Source organism: Sphaerodactylus townsendi, linkage group LG05 (genome assembly GCF_021028975.2).
Source record: "Sphaerodactylus townsendi isolate TG3544 linkage group LG05, MPM_Stown_v2.3, whole genome shotgun sequence".
Taxonomy (NCBI): Eukaryota; Metazoa; Chordata; class Lepidosauria; order Squamata; family Sphaerodactylidae; genus Sphaerodactylus; species Sphaerodactylus townsendi.
In genome coordinates, this window is record NC_059429.1 from 57348396 (window position 1) to 57368115 (window position 19720).

A 19720-nucleotide genomic window follows, 5' to 3' on the forward strand; every position below is an offset into this window, starting at 1 on the left:
CTGTGGCTGGCATCTTCAGAGGTGTATGACAGAGAGAATATAAGAGAAGGCTGGACACAGCCTTTTTCTGCCTAGGTGTAGTATCATCTATTTCTCTCTGTTGAAATATATGTTGTTAGTTTTGGCCCAGCTCTCTAATCTGTCAACGTCAGTTTGTATTCTGACCCTGTCCTCTAGGGCATTAACTACCCCTTCTAATTTGGTATCATCTGCAAATTTGCCCTCTATTGCATCTTCCAAGTCATTGATAGAAATATTGAACAGCACTGGGCCCAGGACAGAACCCTTTAGCACCCCACTAGTCACTTCTCTCCGGGATGAAGATGAGCAATTGGTCAGTCAACCAATTACAAATCCACCTAACAGCAGCATTGTCTAGCCATTTGACTAGCTTTTTGCAAGGATATCATGGGGGACCTTGTCAAAGGCCTTATGAAATCAAGGTATGCTACATCCACAGAATCCCCTTCCTCTACCAAGCTTGTCATTCTGTTAAAAAAGAGATAACATTAAAAAAAACATATTGACTTTTACTGATCATGGCATTTTCTGCTAAGTTCTTACAAACTATTTAATGATCTTCTCTAGAATCTTTCCTGGTACTGATGTCAGGCTGACTGGGTGGCAATTGTTTGAGTCCCCTTTTTTGAAGTTGGGGACATTTGCCTTCCTCCAGACTGCTTGGTCTTATCCTGTTCTCCAGGAGTTCTTAAATATTATTGCCAGTGGTTTTGAGATTTCTTCTGCCAGTTCTTTTAATACCTTGTGATGTAGTTCATCAGGTCCTGAAAACTTGAATTTCTTTAGAGCAGGTAGGTAGTCCAGTACTACCTCTTAATCAATTCTAGGCTGGATTTTCGCTACTGCAACATCTGCTCTATTTTCGCCAGATTGAGCACTGTTTTCATTTTGGGAGAAGACCAATGCAAAGAAGGTGTTGAGTAATTCTGTCCTTTCTCCATCCCCTGTTAGCATTTCTCCATCTTCTCCACACAGTGGTCCTACCATTTACTTGTTCTTCCTTTTGCTATGAACATAACAAAAAAGGCCTTTCTTATTGTTTTTAACTTCTCCAGCAAGCTTGAGCTCATTCTGCATTTTCACTTTTCTGACTTTCTCCCTACCATCCTGGCTATTTGTTTGAATTTCTCTTTGGTGATTTCCCCTTTTTTCCATTTCTTTTCCATTTCTTTTTTTTCATGTCCCTTTTTAATCTTAGCTCAGTTGAAAGTTCTTTAGACATCCATTCTGGATCACCTAGACACCTCCCGTTTTTCCTCCTCATTAGAACAGTTTGAGATTGTGCCTTCAGGATCTCACTTTTAAGAAACTTCCAGCCATCATGTACTCTCACTTTTAAGAAACTCCCATCCTTCTCTTTTAGTATTCTTAACCAGAGAATCACATCCAACAGTTTCCTAAATTTACTGAAATCAGCTTTCTTAAAGTCTAGAATGCATGTCTGACTATACTTGGCATCCCCTTTCTGCTATATAACAAACTCCAGGAGATCATGATCACGCATTGTTGGTTAGTAGCAGATCTAAACTAGACAATCCCTTTGTTGCCTCTTCCACTTTCTGGATCATGAAATTATCTGTAAGGCCAGTGAGGAATTTGTTGGACATTATAGTCTTGGTAGAGTTTGACTTACAACAAATATCCTGATTTTTGTTAAAATTTCCTATTACTACTACTTCTCTCCTTTGTGAAAGTTTGATCATCTGTTCCAGGAAGGCACCATCCAACTCTTCAATCTGGCTTGGGAATCTGTAATAGACCTCCACAATGAGGAGGTTGTTTCTATCCCTGTTAATTTTTACCCAGATCGTTTCAACTTGGCTTCTTGAATTTAAGTCATGGACCTCCTCACAGGTATAATCATCCCTGACATATAATTCTGCTCTTTGTCCTTTCCTATTTGATCTATTTCTCTGAAATAGGTTTTATCCATCAATTATGACATTACAATCATGAGACTCAATCTCACCAGGATTCACTGATGCCTACTATATCATATTTGCTTAGCTGTGTTAAGAGTTCAAGTTGGTCTTGACTATTTCTCACTCTTAGTCATTAGTGCAGGGACATCTAAGACCATGAAGTATTCCCCCTGGCTGCTTATTTAAGTTTTTTCCCCCTTCTACTGTTGAGTTCTGGAACTATTCACTCAGTTCTCTCTATTATATCCAGCACGATAAACTCTTGCTCTTTTGAATACAGTTTCACTCCCACATAACTCAGTTTAAAGCCTTCCTGATCAAGTTTGTGAGCCTCCTAGCAAAAATGTTTCTGCCAACTGCCACGAGGTGCACCGTGCAACCTATTCCTTGCAAGATGTCCATCTTCATGAAATCGCAAACCATCGTCTAAGAAGCCAAAACATTCTTGGCAGAACCATCTATGAAGTCAGTTGTTCACTTCCACTATTCTTCTCTATGTCCTGGGCCATGGCCTTCAATTGGGAGATGAAATGGCAACCTGTGCATCAAGATCCTCCAGCTGCCTACCCAGAGCCTCATAATCCCTTGTGACATCCTAAAAGCTATATCTTACAGCATCATTCCCACATAGACCAAAACGAAGGGATAATGGCCAGTGGCCTTGATGAGTCTTATTAGCCTCTCTGTAATATCATGGATTTTCACCCCAGGGAGATAGCACACTTCTCAAGAAAATGAAGAGCTTCCCCTTTAAAAAGCGTGGTCACTTCAGAGCAGCTGCATAATGGAAAATCCAACCGAAATCATATATCAAAGTGACTTTGTAATTAAAAATCTGATCTAAAGCAGAAGGCCACTGGAAGTGAAGAACATATCAGTGTGTAATTTGCCATTGTTCCTTAACACTACTAAATTCCCACTACTAAAGAAACAAGATTGAAAAAAAACTCAACCAAACCTTGGCAATAACTATACTGATCTAAAACCAACAAGATTCTGTAAATGAAGATAACAATTTCCAATGTATGGGTGACCCCCACCCCCCAAACCAGCAGCAAATGATATGATTCACTTTGATAAGCTTGCTTTTGTTTGATACATACTGTGTTTATATGATAAGGAAGGTTTATCTGTAAAGTTCCCTTATATAAGGCCTTTCGGGTTTATAATTATACTCAGTTCCACCTACCTGTCGAATATTTTGCTGAAATAAGCTTAGTAAAACAAAAAAGGAACTTTTAAATAAATACTCTTAAATTGACATTATTTTCTTGTATGCCCTTTGTAATGAAATTTAGTGCAATGGCAAAATTAGCTTCAAGCTATGACAGTAAATTATGTATCAACAAGTATCGCTATGTAAAAAACCAGAATGATAAATACTTTCTGAGGTCCTTCCCTGTCTTCTAACTAGGAAACACTACAGTGATAATGACATTTACTTGCAGTCAAATGAGATTAGAATATTGAAAGCATGTAGGAACTGTATTAAGTCTTGGGGATAGAACAGGCTGTACATTAGAATTAATAAATGGCTGTTCAATATGCAGAGGAATGTGTTTTGAAACGACCACTGGACACTTACTGTGAAGGGTCCTTCTCTGAGCGAAGGAGGATATCTCCTGATAGTGGGTGTTTCCCACCAGTTTGCTGGAGAGGCAGGAAGTTAAGCTTCCTGCTTCCCTTGGGAGAACCCTCCTCCTCCTCAGTTTTGGATACTTCCGAAGAGCAGTGCAGAAGAAATAGTACCCCCTCAGAACCCCCACAGAAATTAGGAATGGAAGAGGTGGGGGTGAGGGAAGAGGACAGATCCCCCACTAGACCAAAACCTGATTGACTAACAGAAAACTGAACAACATAGTAACTGTTCCTAGCCCAACATCTTCCCAGAACTACAACTAAGTCTCCTCTCATTACCCTCCCTTGCAACGGGCAGGCGCAATGTCCTCCTTTGCTCAGAGGAGAAGGACCTTTCATGGTAAGTGCCCAATAGTCGTTCTCCCATGAGCAGGAGGACATCTCCTGATTGTGGGACCTTCTAAAGCAGTGTCCCTTAAACAGGTGAGTCAGGTTGAGAAACTAGCACGTGCTGCAAGACCCTGTGGCCAAAGGCTGTGTCTGCTGCATTGTACCTGTCCACCTTGTAATGCCTAGTGAAGGTAGATATCAAAGTCCATGTGGCCGCCCTGCATCTCTCTAAAACTGAGGGGTCACCAGTGTGCCATGACGCCCCCTGGTGGAGTTAGCCCTGTACACCTCTACTATGCAATCCCTCAGGCACTGCCCAATGGCCCAGCTGGAAATCCTTTCCCTGTTGTTGGGAGGTATCAGTGAGATTAACATGGTGTCTGTGCATCTTATCGGCTGAGTGTATAAGCTGTAAACCGTAAGGGCCCTCCTAACATCTAAAGTTTGCCAGACCCGCTCTTTAGGGTGCTGAGGATTGCTGAAGAGGGTGGCCAGGTAAATCTCCTCCCGCCTATAGAACCTAGAGTCCACCTTGGGGCAGAAAAGTGGATTTGTGTGAAGAACCACCTTAGCCTTGTGGAAAATGCAGAGGGAGTCATCCATTGAGAGGGCTTTCAGTTCGGAAATGTGGCGGGCTGATGTAACCACTACTAAGAAAATGTTCTTTAGCCTGAGGTTTTTGAGAGAGCAATCTCTAATGGACTTAATGGGTGGCCAGGTCAGGGCTGTGAGCACTGTGTTCAGTTTCCAGGTAGAGAACCTATGACACACCAGTGTATCCTTCGTGGCCACTCCCTTGAGGAATCTGACGATATAAGGATGCTTGGAGGTGGGCCAATCATCGTAGGAGAGTATGACCACCACCACCGCCATGGCCTGGCGTCATAAGGTAGAGGTCATTAGGCCTGTCTTAATCACATCCTGAAGAAAACATAAAGTTTGCCAGACCCGCTCTTTAGGGTGCTGAGGATTGCTGAAGAGGGTGGCTTGTGCGGGTCAACTGCCTTTCTGCAGCACCACCAGGCAAAGGCCTTCCATGTGGCGTCGTCAATTTTATCAGTTGACCCCCTTCGGGAGGCCAAGACAGTGTCTGTAACTTCTTTGGGGTAGCCTATGTTCTTGAAGAGGCTCCGCTCAACCTCTATGAGCTCCGCTCAACCTCCATAAGCTAGCCCAGGGGTAGGGAACCTGCGGCTCTCCAGACGTTCAGGAACTTCAATTCCCATCAGCCCCTACCAGCATGGCCAATTGGCCATGCTGACAGAGGCTGATGGGAATTGTAGTTCCTGAACATCTGGAGAGCCGCAGGTTCCCTACCCCTGAGCTAGCCTAAGTTCTCGAAGAGGCTCCGCCTAAGTGCTCGAAGAGGCTCTGCTCAACCTCCATGAGCTAGTCGCCACCAAGTTGGGTCAGGGTGGTAGATCAGGCCCTGTTGTAGAAGATTTGGCTGGATGGGTAGCGTCAGGGGTTGACCGACTGACAGTTCCGTCAGGGAGGAGAACCAAGGTCTCCTGGGCCAGCAGGAAGCTACTAAATGATCTCTGCCTTCAGTAGCCTCACCCTGAGCAGAAGCTTGGACAGGACTGGAACCGGTGGGAAGGCATAAAGCAGGGACCGAGGCCAAGGGGCTGTGAGTGCGTCTGTGTCTTCTGCTGTCGGGTGCGAGAACCGTGCAAAAAAACTGTGGAAGTTGATGGCTGTTGTGTGAGCCAAAAAGGTCCACCTCTCGGGACCCCAGAACACTGCAGATCAGTTGGAAGGCTTCCCTGTTCAGCATCCACTCCCCTTCCTGTATCATCTGTTGGCTGAGCCAGTCTGCCTGACAATTCAAAGTCCCTTGGATGTGCTCGGCTCAGATAGATGCGATGTTCCTCTCAGCCCAAGAGAGGATTGCCTGTGCCTCCCTGTGTAGGGTGCTGGATCTGGAGCCCCTCTGTTAATTTATGTAGAACCTGGCCGCTATGTTGTCCATTCTTACTAGGACATGGGAGTCCTGAATCTGAGTGCCGAAAGCTAATAGAGGTAGCTGAATTGCATTCAGCTCCAGGCAGCTGATTGGTAGCTGGACTCTTGGGCTGACCAGTGGCCTTGAGTTGGGATGCCTTCCAAGGTTGCCCCCCAGCCGGTGAGGCTCACATTCATGAAGATCTGGCATGTATGACTCACTCAGTAGGTCTTCCCCTGCAGGAGGTTGTCACGCTTGATCCACCAGATAAAAGAGGGCTTGACCACACTGGGCACCACCAGATGGAGGTTTGTTGTACATGCTATGCGCAGCTGAAACAGGCGTAGAAATTGTTGCAAGGGTCGGACGTGAAACCTGCCCCACTGGGTGGTTTCTGTATTGGTGACCAAAAGTCCGACCAGGCTTGCTAAGGTCATGAGGGAAAACGTCCTGGCCTTGAGCACCTGGGTGATCATGGACTTTGTCTTGGATGTCCTCTTTTCTGTCACAACAAAACCCAGTCCTGGGTTGAATCTATTACCACCCCAGGTGCTCTATCACTTGGGAGGGCTGGAGAGAGCTTTTGGTGTAGGTGACTAAGAATTCGTGCTCCTGTAAACAGGTGATGACTGCCTAAGTGACTTTTAGGGCCTGGTCGAAGCAGGGGGCCCAGATCAGTAAGCCATCTAGATAAAGAAGAATGTGTATTCCCTGTCGCCTCAAGAACACGATAAGGTTTGTTAGGACCTTTGAAAATACCCTGGGGGCTGATGACAGGCCAAAGGGGAGTGCCTGAAACTGGAAGTGTGCATTCCCATGGCAGAAGCGAAGGAACTTCCTGTGGCCCTGAAACCTCAGGATGTGCAGATAGGCCTCTGGTAGGTTGATTGAGGTCATGTATTCCCCCGGGGAAGAGTGTCTCCATGATCACCCTGAGGGTCTCCATGCGGAAATGATGCAGTTTTATAAATTTATTCAAGAACTTTAGGTCGGAATGGCATGCCAGTCCCAATTTGGTTTGGAAACTGTGAAGAAAACGCAGTAAACCCCCCATTCCCATTCCTACTCTCTTCGATAGCCTGAATGACCTTGAGATGTTGAATGGCCCTGGGTGTTCTGAGACACTTTTCCTTGTCTTGGCCACTGGAGATATCAGGAAGAGCTCCAGAAGGGTGTGCAGGAACTCTATGGAATAGCCCCTGGAGACCACATCTAAGGTCCAGGAGTCTGTGTTAGACTGGGACCACTGCTCCTAGAACACGAGGAGCCGAGGGTAGGGAGCCCAAGTCATGCCTTCCCTGACTTCCCCCCTCTCTCTGGCCTGTTACCCTTTGGGGGGAACCACTTGTGGAAGGGATTTTTCTTGAAAAATCTGGCTGCCCAGGAACCCCTTTTTGAGTCCTGGTAAAATCTAAGGAATGTATGTTGGGTCTGGAAGGACAACCCACTAGTGGGTCGCCTATCCCTCCAGCATAATGTCCAGGGCATGACCTTCCCTTTATCTTTGATACTCACTAGGATGCGGTCAAAATGTGGACCAAACAGTTTCCTTCGAGTGAACGGATAGGCTGCCACTACTATTTCAGAATGGAAATCTGCAGGCCAGTCTCTGAGTTATAGGAGCCTACATGTATCCACTGTGGAGACCATTGCCCTAGCTGAGAAGGAAATGGCATCTTGGGTGGCATCTGAAGCAAAGGAAGTAACTTTCAAAATTCTGGAGGCGCCTTCGTGAAGATGCTTATTGTCCTCTGGAAGTAACTCAATAAGCTTCCTGGCCCAAACAATGCTGGCCCTAGAGATAATTGAAGCTACTGATGCCACCCTAATCACCATGGCCTCATTGGACCTCTTGGTGAAGTGATCTGCTTTTCTATCAAGGCTGTCTCCCATGGACCCCTCCCCATCCTCTGTAACCAGGTCATTAGACTGCAAGGCTGCAATGGGTGAATCTATAAGTGGGACTTGTATCAGCTGGTTGGCGCATACAGGGGCAAAATACATTTTTTGAGAAATCCAGACACTTGTCTATTGGCCGTGGGTTTGGACCATTCTGCTTTTATCTGGGTTTCAAAGAATTCGGGAAATGGAAAAACTTTCTCTTTGGGGGTTGCCTGGGGAAATAATTCCTGATCCCCTGTATGAGTGGACAATAGGTCCGGGTCTTGTACCACCTGTGTCTCACTGGCAGAGGATTTTAAATTCAAGGCCGTGAGGGACTTGTTAAGCAAATATTGGAAATCCTGTTATTTAAAAAATTGGAGAGATTGTTCTGCCACCTGAATTTCCTCCTCCTCCCCATCTTATGATAAAAAAATTCACCCATCTCTCTGAAGTCAGAGTCACTATCAGAGAGGGAGGCATCCAGCAATGGGCTAATCCTGGCCCTTTTCCTGGCTGCCCAGGGAGCTTTTGTCTTATTCCTCTCTCCACCCCCACCCCTGCCCCGTTTGCTTGATGGCTGAGGCTGAGAATAGCCAGAGGGCAGCACCACCCCTTTCCTCCAACAGGGAGACTACATCTTCCCTCATAGTTGCTCTGAAGGCTTTCAACAGCTGAAGCACCGTTGGATCTATGCCTGATAACGGGGTTACTTTGAACCTTAGGGCTCTCCAGCTCCATTTGGGGCTGTTGTAGAGCCTCTGGTGTCAAGTTGTGGCTAACTGGTGCTTCCGGTGCCACTGCCGCCATTTTGGGCTTTCCTCTGCCCTTTCACGCCTTTTTAGAGACTTTAGCCTCAGTCCGCAAAATGGCCGCCTCCATGTAGCTGGCTGGGGCTAGAGCAGCCCTCTCTGGGGACTTGCTCATTTCTGTGGTCAGTTGCTGCTCCACGGGCGCCCCCGAGGCTCCAGGCTCCACTTCTAAGAGGAAATTTTCCTTGGAGCCACTACCAGCCATCGGGAAATCCCCCGTACAGAAAAAGCCTGTCAGCCATATTCCTTGGCTTGCAGCCAAGACAGAGATAATTGTAGTCCCAGGAGGATGAAAGCCCTGTCACTAGAGTTGAGGGGTGGGGGCGGCTGCTAGCTAGATAAAAGAGGAGAGAGAAGGAAAAAATGACAAATGGAATAAGAGCAGGACATAAACTAAAGGACTGCTTCTCCCTCAGAGGCAGGAAAGAAACTGAGAAGGAGGAGAGGTCTCTCAAGGGAAGCAGGAAGCTGAACTTTACTTCCTGCCTCTCCAGCAAGCTGGTGGGAAACACCCACAATTAGGAGATGTCCTCCTGCTCAGGGAAGAATCCAGAGACTGCTGCACTTATGAATAGTATCTAATATCATAACACCTTGAAAAAATATATGTCATATTGCCCCAATGGATTTAAACATGCTTGAGTCCTCAGCCATTTCTCTGAACAAGATGAAGAATGATCAATCTATGGCACAATTGCACTAATGCATTCATATTTTCCAGGCTGTGAATGGGAAGACATGGTGCTCCCAATAATTGGAAAAATATGGTCCTGGAGAAAAGTGTCCAAATGCCTTCTGCAGTTATCTTTTTACAGTGCAGATATGCAAAGAACTGCTACAAACGAAAGCTATGGGAACGGTAAATGTATTTCTAATGCAATCGTGACCAGTGGAAAAAACTTGGATTTAGACATGCTTCCATTGTTCCAAAACCAGCAGACTGAAGGTAGCTCTTCACCTGGACAAGCTGCAAGAGTACCTCACTTTTACTAACAGCACTTATACTTCACTTCAGGTTTGCCATATTTTAAATTAATTCCAGACACATATAAGCTGTTATATCTTTAGTTATAATACTGAAGAATAGTAATGAGGAGTAAAATATAAGCATGGAAAAGCTTAAACACAAACAACGAAATCCAAAAAAAAAGGATGAACGTAAGATTATAACAGGAGCCTTTTGTATTGGCAATAGTCTGAGCTAAATGTTCAGCATTGATTTGAAGATAAATTGTTTTGAATATGTAGAAATGTGAATTGGATAATGGAACTGATGTTCTGTAAAACTGGCTAAGTTAGTAAATAATGGTTAATACGAAACTCCTAAAACTTTTAGTCTTTTCACTTGATATCTCATAACAACATAAAAACCAACTAACATCTCTTGCTCCAAAACATTTGGGTCTTGTCTGTTATCTCCAATTTTGTTACCAAGCAGTAATAATGAACAGAATAAGGCATGGTGTGGATCACAGCTTTTCTTCTACAACTTTTCTGACAGTAGTTATATATAGGCATCTTTCCAGCTGGCTTCAGTTTAAACTATGCTGATGTAAAGCATATGTAAATGAGTAAAAGCCAAAGCTCCATAAGCTAACAGGGTATGCTCAGGGTCACAATGGACAGCTTTCACTGTGTCCCTGTTCTGTTCTGTACTCTGCAGAAGCATACCCATAGTTGCATCTTAACCCCAGAACAAAAAACATGTAATCCTTTAACACACTAACCATGCCATTTCTTTTTCAGTTGCTCTGCTCCTTCACAGAAGCACAAAATGCCACCTCCCACCATCCCTGGGTTTATATCTGGTTATAATGGGAGAAGTTTACCCATGGAACTTGCTAGTTCTGTAGCACTTTATTGTCCATAACCTCATTTGGGGAAAGCAGGAAAAGGACCAATATAGCAGCATGCATATGTCACTATCTGCACTAAATCCATTCTTTTGTAAAGTGAAGAATTTTACCTACCTGGATAATCTTATCACCAGGCTGGAGCAGGTTGGACGCTGGTCCATCAGACTGAACCCTAGTAACAAAGATACCCTATAAGTCAGAAGTAACAGAGGTTAGGATGCCATTACCAAGAACTAGGTTGAAGGTTTGCATAAGACCTACTTGAAGGAATGCTAGCATGAATAAACCCATGTACTATGCCAAACACAAGTCATCCTACTTTGCTCAATCTTAAGAAGTGATCCTACTTTTTCCTGTGCTTCCTCCAAAGAGCTCAAAGATGGCACACATAGTTCTTATTTCCTTTTATTTTACCATCACAACAATCTTGATTGGGAGGTTAGTGAGTGGTTGCTCAATACTATCCTGTGAGATTTAGGGCTGAAAGAGATTTGAGTCCAGTTTTCCCCAGTTCTAGTCCAGCCATCATACCACACTGGTTGAAGAAGACTGAGTTTTATGAACCAAACATATAAAGACAATAATTTAGAAATAAGAACATGCCATTCTGATATAATGGTCAATCCCAGTTTACAGACCATGGTCTTATTAAAATATATTTAGTTTATATCTGGTTGCCCAACAAGCTGGTTTATATCTGGTTGCCCAACAAGCTGGTTGCCCAACAAAGCAGTTTCTTGATATGTACTAAACTGGGATTTTAAGCCATGGTCTCTCCTGGTCTGCTATGATGCCTGAATGCAGAAATCTTAATTTGTTCAGTAGCACTGCCTCTGCCAGGCTCCTGCACACATGGAGGGAAGCACAGAAAAGCAAAAAATCTTGGCATCCAAAATACATTTAGCAATGGATGGTGCTTTCTAAGATCATTCTCTCACTCCTTTCTTCTGCCCTCTTTCCATAGCTTCTCTCTGCTAGTGCAAATTCATCAAATACTTTGGCCTTTACAGAGAGGAAATTTAAAAAGTAACTTAAAAGGTCTTGGATCCAGCAACATGCATGTGGAAACATAAGTGGACTTAGTACAGTCTAGTGTAAGGTCTCATGCAATATTTAGGACTTCCTTACATATTAGAATGTCCAGAAATTGATTGCACAAGTTCTGGAACACGCAGAAACACAAGTGGAGATGCAATAAGTTTGATTTAGCACAAGCAGCTACCACAATCTATTTTGTTTAAGAGGAATTCTGTGAAGCAGACAGGTATAGATGAAATTTACTTTAGCCAAGAATGAGGTGGTCACCTAGCTTGACCTCAGCTTCTCTCCTCTATCCGCCTTCATTTATTACAGCCAATAATAGTAAGTGGTAGAAGATGTAAGGAACCTTTGCCAGGAGTATGGCTATGTATGGGAATATGAGACTTTGGTCTGAGGTGGGAAGGGAAACAAAGAGCAGACTAACTAGGATTTCCAAACATACAGTGGTCCCACAAACCTGGTGAGCTGATAAACTGTGAGTTAAATAAACCCCAATTTATTGTGACTTCCGAATGCAGTCATCTTCTGAACTGGAAGATGGGACCTCCAAATCTCCATTGCACATGGATGTGCTTCTCTATTTATATCTAGGAAAGCTATTATGTAATTAGGCTAACTGTTGTGAAGATACTGCCATTTTGATCACAGTGCCAGCCCCTCCCCCCAAACCAGCTTCTCTTCCCTCTTTGCATCAGGCCAGGCCTCTAACCAGCACACAGAGAGAAGGAAGAGAGTCAGCAAAGAATTTAATCACATCATTAGGTCAAACTACTCAATACAATTTCTACCCAGTTACCTGACTTGTTTTCCCATTTGTTCCATTTTTGAGATTTATATTGACCCACAAGCGCAAATGCAGCTCTAAAATGGGGCAAAACTTCCCCTGGGGTCATTTTGGCTTGTGGAAATGGCATGGGGGAAGGGAGAAGCTCCTCTTCCTCCCATGCCACAGTCCCAACCTGAATCAGCCTCCTTCACACTTCCAAAACACCTCTCCCTGCACCTGGTGCATGGCTGTGCAGAAAGTGAAAGGTCTTTGTCCAGCCTGCAGTTAGATACTGTATTGTGCAATTTGGCGTTAGCTGAAGTAGAAAAGCTATCCCACAGAGAAGCCAGTATACAACAGTATACACCATTAAACCAGGGACCCCAGTAATTACTTTGTCACCAATCAAACCTGATGCATGAACATGAACAGCATCCATGTCAATGCACAGAGAAGTGTGTTCTGTTACACATCTGGGGTTAGTCGTCCCAACAATCCAATCTGCGGATTGACTGAGTTTTTCTGTGCTGTAAGAAAAAACTTTAACTTCGGTCCGCTGAGGGCAGTTCAACCCAATGCTTCTCAATAGAAGTTAGATGGGTCTTCCGAGCAGCTAAGATTCTCATATTTGTGACTGTGTAGCTACGGAGATAGCTCATTGAAAATAAAAACAGGAAACCGATATATTGCCAGAATCAGCAGGACCAGCTGAGTACAACTATGTACAACTATGTACTTTTTGGGCTGAAAAGGTGCCCAGGATCGGAACCTGCAGAGCAAACTTCCTGGGACTTCAGCTGCACACAAAATGCAGGGCACAAGTGAAGGATGAAACTGACCAGACAGCAAAACAGTCAGGCAGAAAAAATAAGATGCCACTTGAGCTCTGCAGTCCGCATAGCCAGGCAGGAAACATCTTGTAGGTGGCTTAGGGGGAAAAGGTGCATTTTGAAGCGTTCTCCAAAAAAGATGCCTTGAGCTAAAATTAGGCATCCTGACGATGTCTTGAGAAGAAAGCTGTGCCGAGTTGCCTTCCCAGGATGGCTTTTTTAGCATCCCCAGGATGTCTTATTTAGGCTGTGCGAAACGGTCCCATGGTTCTCACTCAGGAAGGCTTCTGCATTCCTTCCTGGAAGCCCTGTTTGGCTTGGGAAATAGCTAGCAGATTGGTTTGGAAAAACAAAGCTGACCTCAGCAAAGGATAGAAAGAGAAGTCAGAGAAAGGGCTGAAATTTTTGCATTTCTTTCCCATCTATCAACCTTAATGGCACTTTAACTATTTTCTAATAAAACCACTTTGGCTTGGCGACAGATAATCCTAAGCATACTCATACTCACATTTTAATCCCTCCTTTCCTCCAAGGAATTCAAAGTAGCACATATGGTTTTCTTCCTTTCCCCGTTTTATCCTCACAACCACCTTGTCAGATAGATTAGGCTGAGACAGTGTAACTCAACCAAGACTCAGAAGAGGAATTAATTTTACTACTGTCCAAATTTTCACCCACCTTCCATTATATGTGTAGCTGTCAATTCAAACAAAAAAATTCTTACCTTGTCAGAGGGTTTGAAAGGATTTCCTTGTCCACTTATTCCTCCACTGATACTAAATCCAAGGCCTGGATTCTTTTCTATCCTCACACAAAACTACATTTAAGAGATACAAAGGGATGACTAAACAGTTGCATGAAATTAGTCACTAAAGATTTTTGATTTCTGGATAGTTGTGATTACTTGTTACTTCTTAGAGCACATTTGGGATACAGTTACTTTGATAACTTTTATGCCACTTCTCCAGAAGCCAACCTGAAAAGGCTTACAAAACAATAAAAGGTGAAACAAAACAACAGAAGATACTAAAATCTAGCATTAAAAACTAGGGTTGCCAACCTCCAGGTAGTGATCTCCTGGTATTATATATGATCTTCAGGCTACAGAGAGCAGTTCACCTGGGGAAAATGGCAGCTTCACAGGATGGCCTCTATGGCATTATATGTTGCTGAGCTCCTTCCCCACCTCAAACCCTGCCCTCCCCTTGCTCCACCCCCACCCCCACATCTCCAGAAATTTCCCAACCCTGAGCTGCCAACCGTAATTAAAAGCCCAGCCCAGCATAAAAATATACATCACAAAAAAGACCAGTGAAGTTTAAAGTAACAGTTTCCAAGGCAACCTCTTAATTGAAAGACTGGGTGAACAAACATGTTTTAACTTGTTGCCTAAAAGAAAGCTGTCTAGAATTCACTGGTTAGTCATTTGGGAACTTCCTTCAATTGAGTTTTTGATGCACATTGCACATACATTTTTTTTTACTAATAGTGTGCTTTAAGACTGTACTAGATATACTGTGTTATAGCAGCATTTTTAATTATGCATGATGCTTAGTTCACCTATATTCAAAGTTACATATCTTCCTTGTGATTGAGGCTGCAGTATATTAGTGCTGCTGGGGATTTGCTTACATATTGACATAGGATATCAAAGAAGAATTTTGTGTGATGTATGATTTCTATTTATTGCACTACAATTTATATTAAATTGCACAGTTTTTGATATAAAGCTGGTCTTCTTAGCAGCTAGGAGCAGAGGAGTACGGCCTATAGGGACATGGGGTCACTCATGTCCCCAGGGCACGCCTTTCAGTCACTTGCAGTGAGGTGCCGGGAACCCCCCCATATAACAAAACAGTGTGCACCCCAGTCGCATGCCACCAACCTTGCCCCCCTGCACAGAGGCAGGGCTCAGCAGTGGCAGCCGCAGTGCCCACCTGGGCTGCTTGCCACACCTCAGGCCCTGGGGACGGCAGGAGCCAGCCTGCAGAGAGGTGGGGGGCTGGGGCTTGGTCCAAGCTCCGCCCCCTGCCAGGAGCCAGCTCCTGCCATCCCCCCATGAGCCCTGCCCCTGGCCTCTATGCAGGCAGGCTTTTGCCCTCCCCAAGCCCGGGGGATGGCAGGAGCTGGCCTGCTGAGAGGTGGGGGCTTGGTCCAAGCCCCACCCTTGTACCCCACCCCCACACGCAGGGGGGCATGAGGGTGGGGGCCTGGAGGAGGTGTTGTCCCCAGGCACCATTTCCCCTCGATACGCTTCTGGCCAGGAGTACAGGGTTTCACCTTTGTATTTGGTTTTTACACTGTACTACCCGGGGGGGGGGGGGGGTGGGGATTTTGTATTTCATTTTCTAAAAGAAAGCAACATTAAGTGCCAGGCAAACCTCAAGGCAAAGGGCATTCCCCACTCAGGGACTATGGCAATGGGTGGGAAATAAATGTACAGTAAATTTTTTAAAAAGTCAGATGTCGTTGCTTAAAAAGGATAACTGACAGGCTGCTGTATGAAACAGGATTCTGGACTAGATACAGTGATCTGATCTAGCTGGACTCTTCTTATGTTTTATGCCTATATATTTATTAACAGTAAACCATAGCAAATATTGAAACCCTTCCCATAAAACACAACAATCAAATCCACCTTTTTGCACTATCACCTCCTTATAGAATAGTCTGTAGATTGCCATGCTTTATAAACACACCTGTTCTGGATAGCCATCCATACTCCTTTGTCCTTTAGTTTGGATTACACATCTCCCTGCTGGTGGTGCTCGAGTGCTCTGAGAGGGAATCTGGATAGGCAGTGGTGGCTGATACTGCTGGATGGTCACTTTATTCATGCTACCCTCATATGGTTGTTCTCGACTCCGATGTTGCAGACTTTGTGATCCCATCAGAGTTTGGATATGGCTACCTGCCTGTGTGTAAAATAACCCATTAGACCAGGTTAACTGGGGAACAAAATCATTATTAAAATTTTAATATTAAGAAAAAATAAATAGGAGGCAATCAAGGCAATCTGTGAAAGGCAGTTTGCTTCCAAAATAAGCACTTTTAAAAAGTGGTGCTCGATACTATAAGTATGTGGACTTGCAGGGAAATTGGAAAACAGCAAGAAAGTGAAGTAGGAAAACTGTTGAGAAAAAATAAACAATAAAAAACAGAAAAAGTTGGGTATTCAGGAGAAAATGTCCAAACTTATGGCTATTGTGATAGGAGAAAGAACTGACTGAAAAGGCATGAGCTCCAACCATCTAAGTGTGGGTGCTAGCAACCTCAGCTCAGAGTGAATGAAGCTGGCTCCTAAAATATTAGCTCTAGAACTAGGGTTGCCAGGTCCCCCATATCCACTGAAGGGGGTGGGCTAGGATGCCAGATCCAGGTTGAGAAGCTCCTGGAGTTTTGGGGAAAGAGCCTGGGGAGGACAGGGACCTCCACAGCATCCATTTTCTCTAGGGAAAGTGATCTCCATGGTCTGGAGATGAACTGTAATTCCAAGGTCCCACCTGGAGTCTGGTATCCCTATCTGGAACAATGATACTCAGTGGCTTGGTAGCCACATGTGGCTTTCTGACATACCATCTGTGGATCATTTAAGTACTGTTCACCAATATGCATTGCTCTATGCTCCTAGAAAGTAAGCAGGAAATTGCTCAGTAGAAGAATTTTGATTTACACCCCATCTTTCTCTTTTGTAACGAGACTCAAGGCAGCTTGCAAACTTCTTTCCCTTCCTCTCATCGCAACAGATACCTCATGAGGTAGGTGGGGCTAAGAGAGTTCCAAAGAACTGTGACTAACCCATGCTCACGCAACATAGGAGCAGGGAAATAAATCCAGTCCAGCAGATCCACATGAGAGTCCACTGCTCATGTGGAGGAATGGAGAATCAAACCTGGTTGACTAGATTAGAGTCCACTGCTCTTAATTGCTACACCATGCTAGCTCTCCAGCTTGTGGCTGTGGTTGACAGATGGCTTCCACACTCTTTCTAGGGAGATCAGGGCCCTGCAGGATCTTGTGCAATTCTCCAGGGCCTGTAAGACAGAGCTGTTTCACCAGGCCTATGGCTGAGGCAACTGTGTTACCAGCTGACCTCTCCCCTTCCCACTTCTTTCCCTCACTTTTTTCCTTTCCTTTGTTTTCTTTTGTTCCCATTCCCATTCTGTTGTCCTCCCTTTCTATCTCCATTCCTTTTTGTCCCCACTTGTTGGGATGTTGATGTGTCACATCCCAAAGGATGAAACACTTGCTTCTTGAATCTACTGGAATTGTTGAATTGCTGGAATGTTTTACTGTTGATGTTTCAATGCTAAATGTTTTAATGTAAATACCGCTAGATGTTCATTATATTTAAATTATGCTGTAAGCTGCCTCAAGCCCAAAAGGGAAGGGACAGCCTATTAAGTCTAATAAATTTTTAAAAACCTATAGTTTGAAATAGCTGCTTGTAGTTGGCAGATGGCTTCCACCTCAAAATAGCTGCCATTGAATGGTCTGGAAAAGAAGTAAGGAACAGGCCTCTCTGGGGTGTGGGCCTTGTGCCAGGAATGGAGTAAAGGGACAATCCTGCCCATCAATCCCCTGAGAGCAGCAGTGGCATAGTGGTTAAGAGCAGGTGTACTCTAATCTGGAGGAACCAGGGCCGAATTCCCACTGAAAATTTAATCTGGATACAACCAAGTTTCAAAATAATCGGCACCTTTTCATCCAGGTTCCAACATCCTCACTGCAGCATGTTTCTAGTGAAGATGTCTAGGCCTGCCCCTTGGGGGGGGTGCCTGCTGTCAGGGGTGCAATTGTTAAGCTAGCAGCACCAAAATTTCAGAGTATCTTTAGGAGGCTCTCCTGATGATACCACCCAGGTTTGGTGAAGTTTGGTTCATGCGGGCCAAAGTTATGGACCCTCAAATGTGTAGCCCCAATCTCCTATGAGCTCCCATTGGAAACAATGGGGGATGGGGGCACCCCCTTTGGGTGTCCATAGCTTTGGACCCCCTGGACAAAACTTTACAAAACCTGGGTGGTATCAGTAGGACACTCTGCTGATGATACCACCCAGGTTGGGTGAAGTTTGGTTCATGGGGGCCAAAGTTATAGACCCTCAAATGTGTAGCCCCCATCTCCTATTAGCTCCCATTGGAGTGTTTTTTTTAAAAGGTACATATACAAGCAGGTCCAGAAAAATCCCGTGATAAGGGTGGGGGGGGGAGCACCAGAAACAGGACTGATCTGTGTTCTGCAGTTCAGCAATGGGGAGATCACGAGGAAACCTGGATATTTCGGGTGACTATCCCAGGATTAATTGCCAGTGGGAAATCGCCACAGGTTTGATTCCCCGCTCTGCTGCTCAAGCTGTGGAGGCTTATCTGGGGAATTCAGATTAGCCTGACCTTGGACTAGTCACAGTTCTTCTGAGCTCTCTCAGTCCCATCTACCTCACAGGGTGTTTGTTGTGAGGGGGGGAAGGGAAAGGAGTTTGTAAGCCCCTTTGAGTCGCCTTACACAGGAAAGAAGGGGGAGATATAAATCCAACTCTTCTTCTCTGAAGCCTCCATAATGTTCTCACAGCACTTAGGCAACAGCCAACAGACCAAGTTGGCCACAGAGGAAAGTAAAAATTCTACCACCATGTCAGTGACCTAGGAAAAGAGCGAACTGGGCACAGTGGGGATGGTTTTTCTTTCAGAAGATTTATGGCCCAACTCAAGCAGTTTCTTAAAGGGGAAAGCCTGACCATCCTTTATTTTTATCTCTGCCTTCTTTTTCACTACTCAGTATAGAGCACATTAGGCTCCTGCAGCTCCCCACCAGATCCAAGCAAGCAGTTTCTGCAGAGAAAAGAAAGGTGCTTCACCCATTTATCCTCAGCAGAGCACATATACAGCCCATTGTTCCCCACGTGGCCCTTTGGGCTCATGATAATTGTAGAGTTAGTAACACTGCTCTAGAAGATTCTGGAAACACATGCTCAGCACCGAAGCCCATAATGTATCACTACTCCATGATATTCCCTACCCTATTTCTAATCTATCTAGATTAGTATACTGACAACCACTTTCTACTGTTTCACAATTAACATTTATATAAACAATAATATTCTCACACTTGGATACATTCCAGAGAAAGAAGGAAGGCAATTAGAAAATAGACAATGAAATTAATGCCTAATTCAGTCTCATAGATGTTGGGGAAATGTAAGCACACAGATTTTTCTGGTTTATGTACATTCAACATTTATTTACTTATATACTGCTATAAATTTTTTTAAAAGTTTTCATGTGGCAATTCTGTGCATAATGACCTGAAGGTAATCCCTCTCCAATGATGTAGAACTATATTTACAACTCTGGGAAAAAAGAATTAGTCCTTTATTTATTATACAAAATCACAATTGTATTAATCTTTTTACATTGTGAAGCCAGTTTCAAATGAGTCATACATTTTAAGTTTTCTTCTGCTATGGCAGAAATGAATCACCTGGGGTCAAATTCAATGAAAGAAGATTAACATTTCCACAGCAGTATACTAAAAACCCATCAATAGAGAATGATAGACAAATAATTTTCGTAGTTCGTAGCTCTTGTTTGCACAGCCTCAAATTGCTACTACATTGACATTCATAATGGCTTCCAATGTATATGGATGAAGTGAAATCAATCTTTCCGAAGAAAACTTATT

The 19720-nt window shown here is 44.2% G+C and overlaps 1 protein-coding gene across 10 annotated transcripts in view; it reads right to left on the minus strand.

The window, feature by feature from the left end:
- LRRC7 (leucine rich repeat containing 7) overlaps nt 1-19720 on the minus strand; it is a 268314-nt gene that overhangs the window by 19231 nt on the left and 229363 nt on the right. For 8 of the 10 annotated variants that reach the window (XM_048497223.1, XM_048497228.1, XM_048497225.1 and 5 more), the window contains 3 exons: nt 15742-15957; nt 13767-13859; nt 10520-10594 (listed from right to left, as the gene is read on the minus strand). In XM_048497223.1, coding sequence (XP_048353180.1) covers nt 10520-10594; nt 13767-13859; nt 15742-15957 — 384 coding nt within the window. The remainder of the gene's footprint in view (nt 1-10519; nt 10595-13766; nt 13860-15741; nt 15958-19720) is intronic. The other 2 variants (XR_007244582.1, XM_048497227.1) reach the window with 1 other exon arrangement.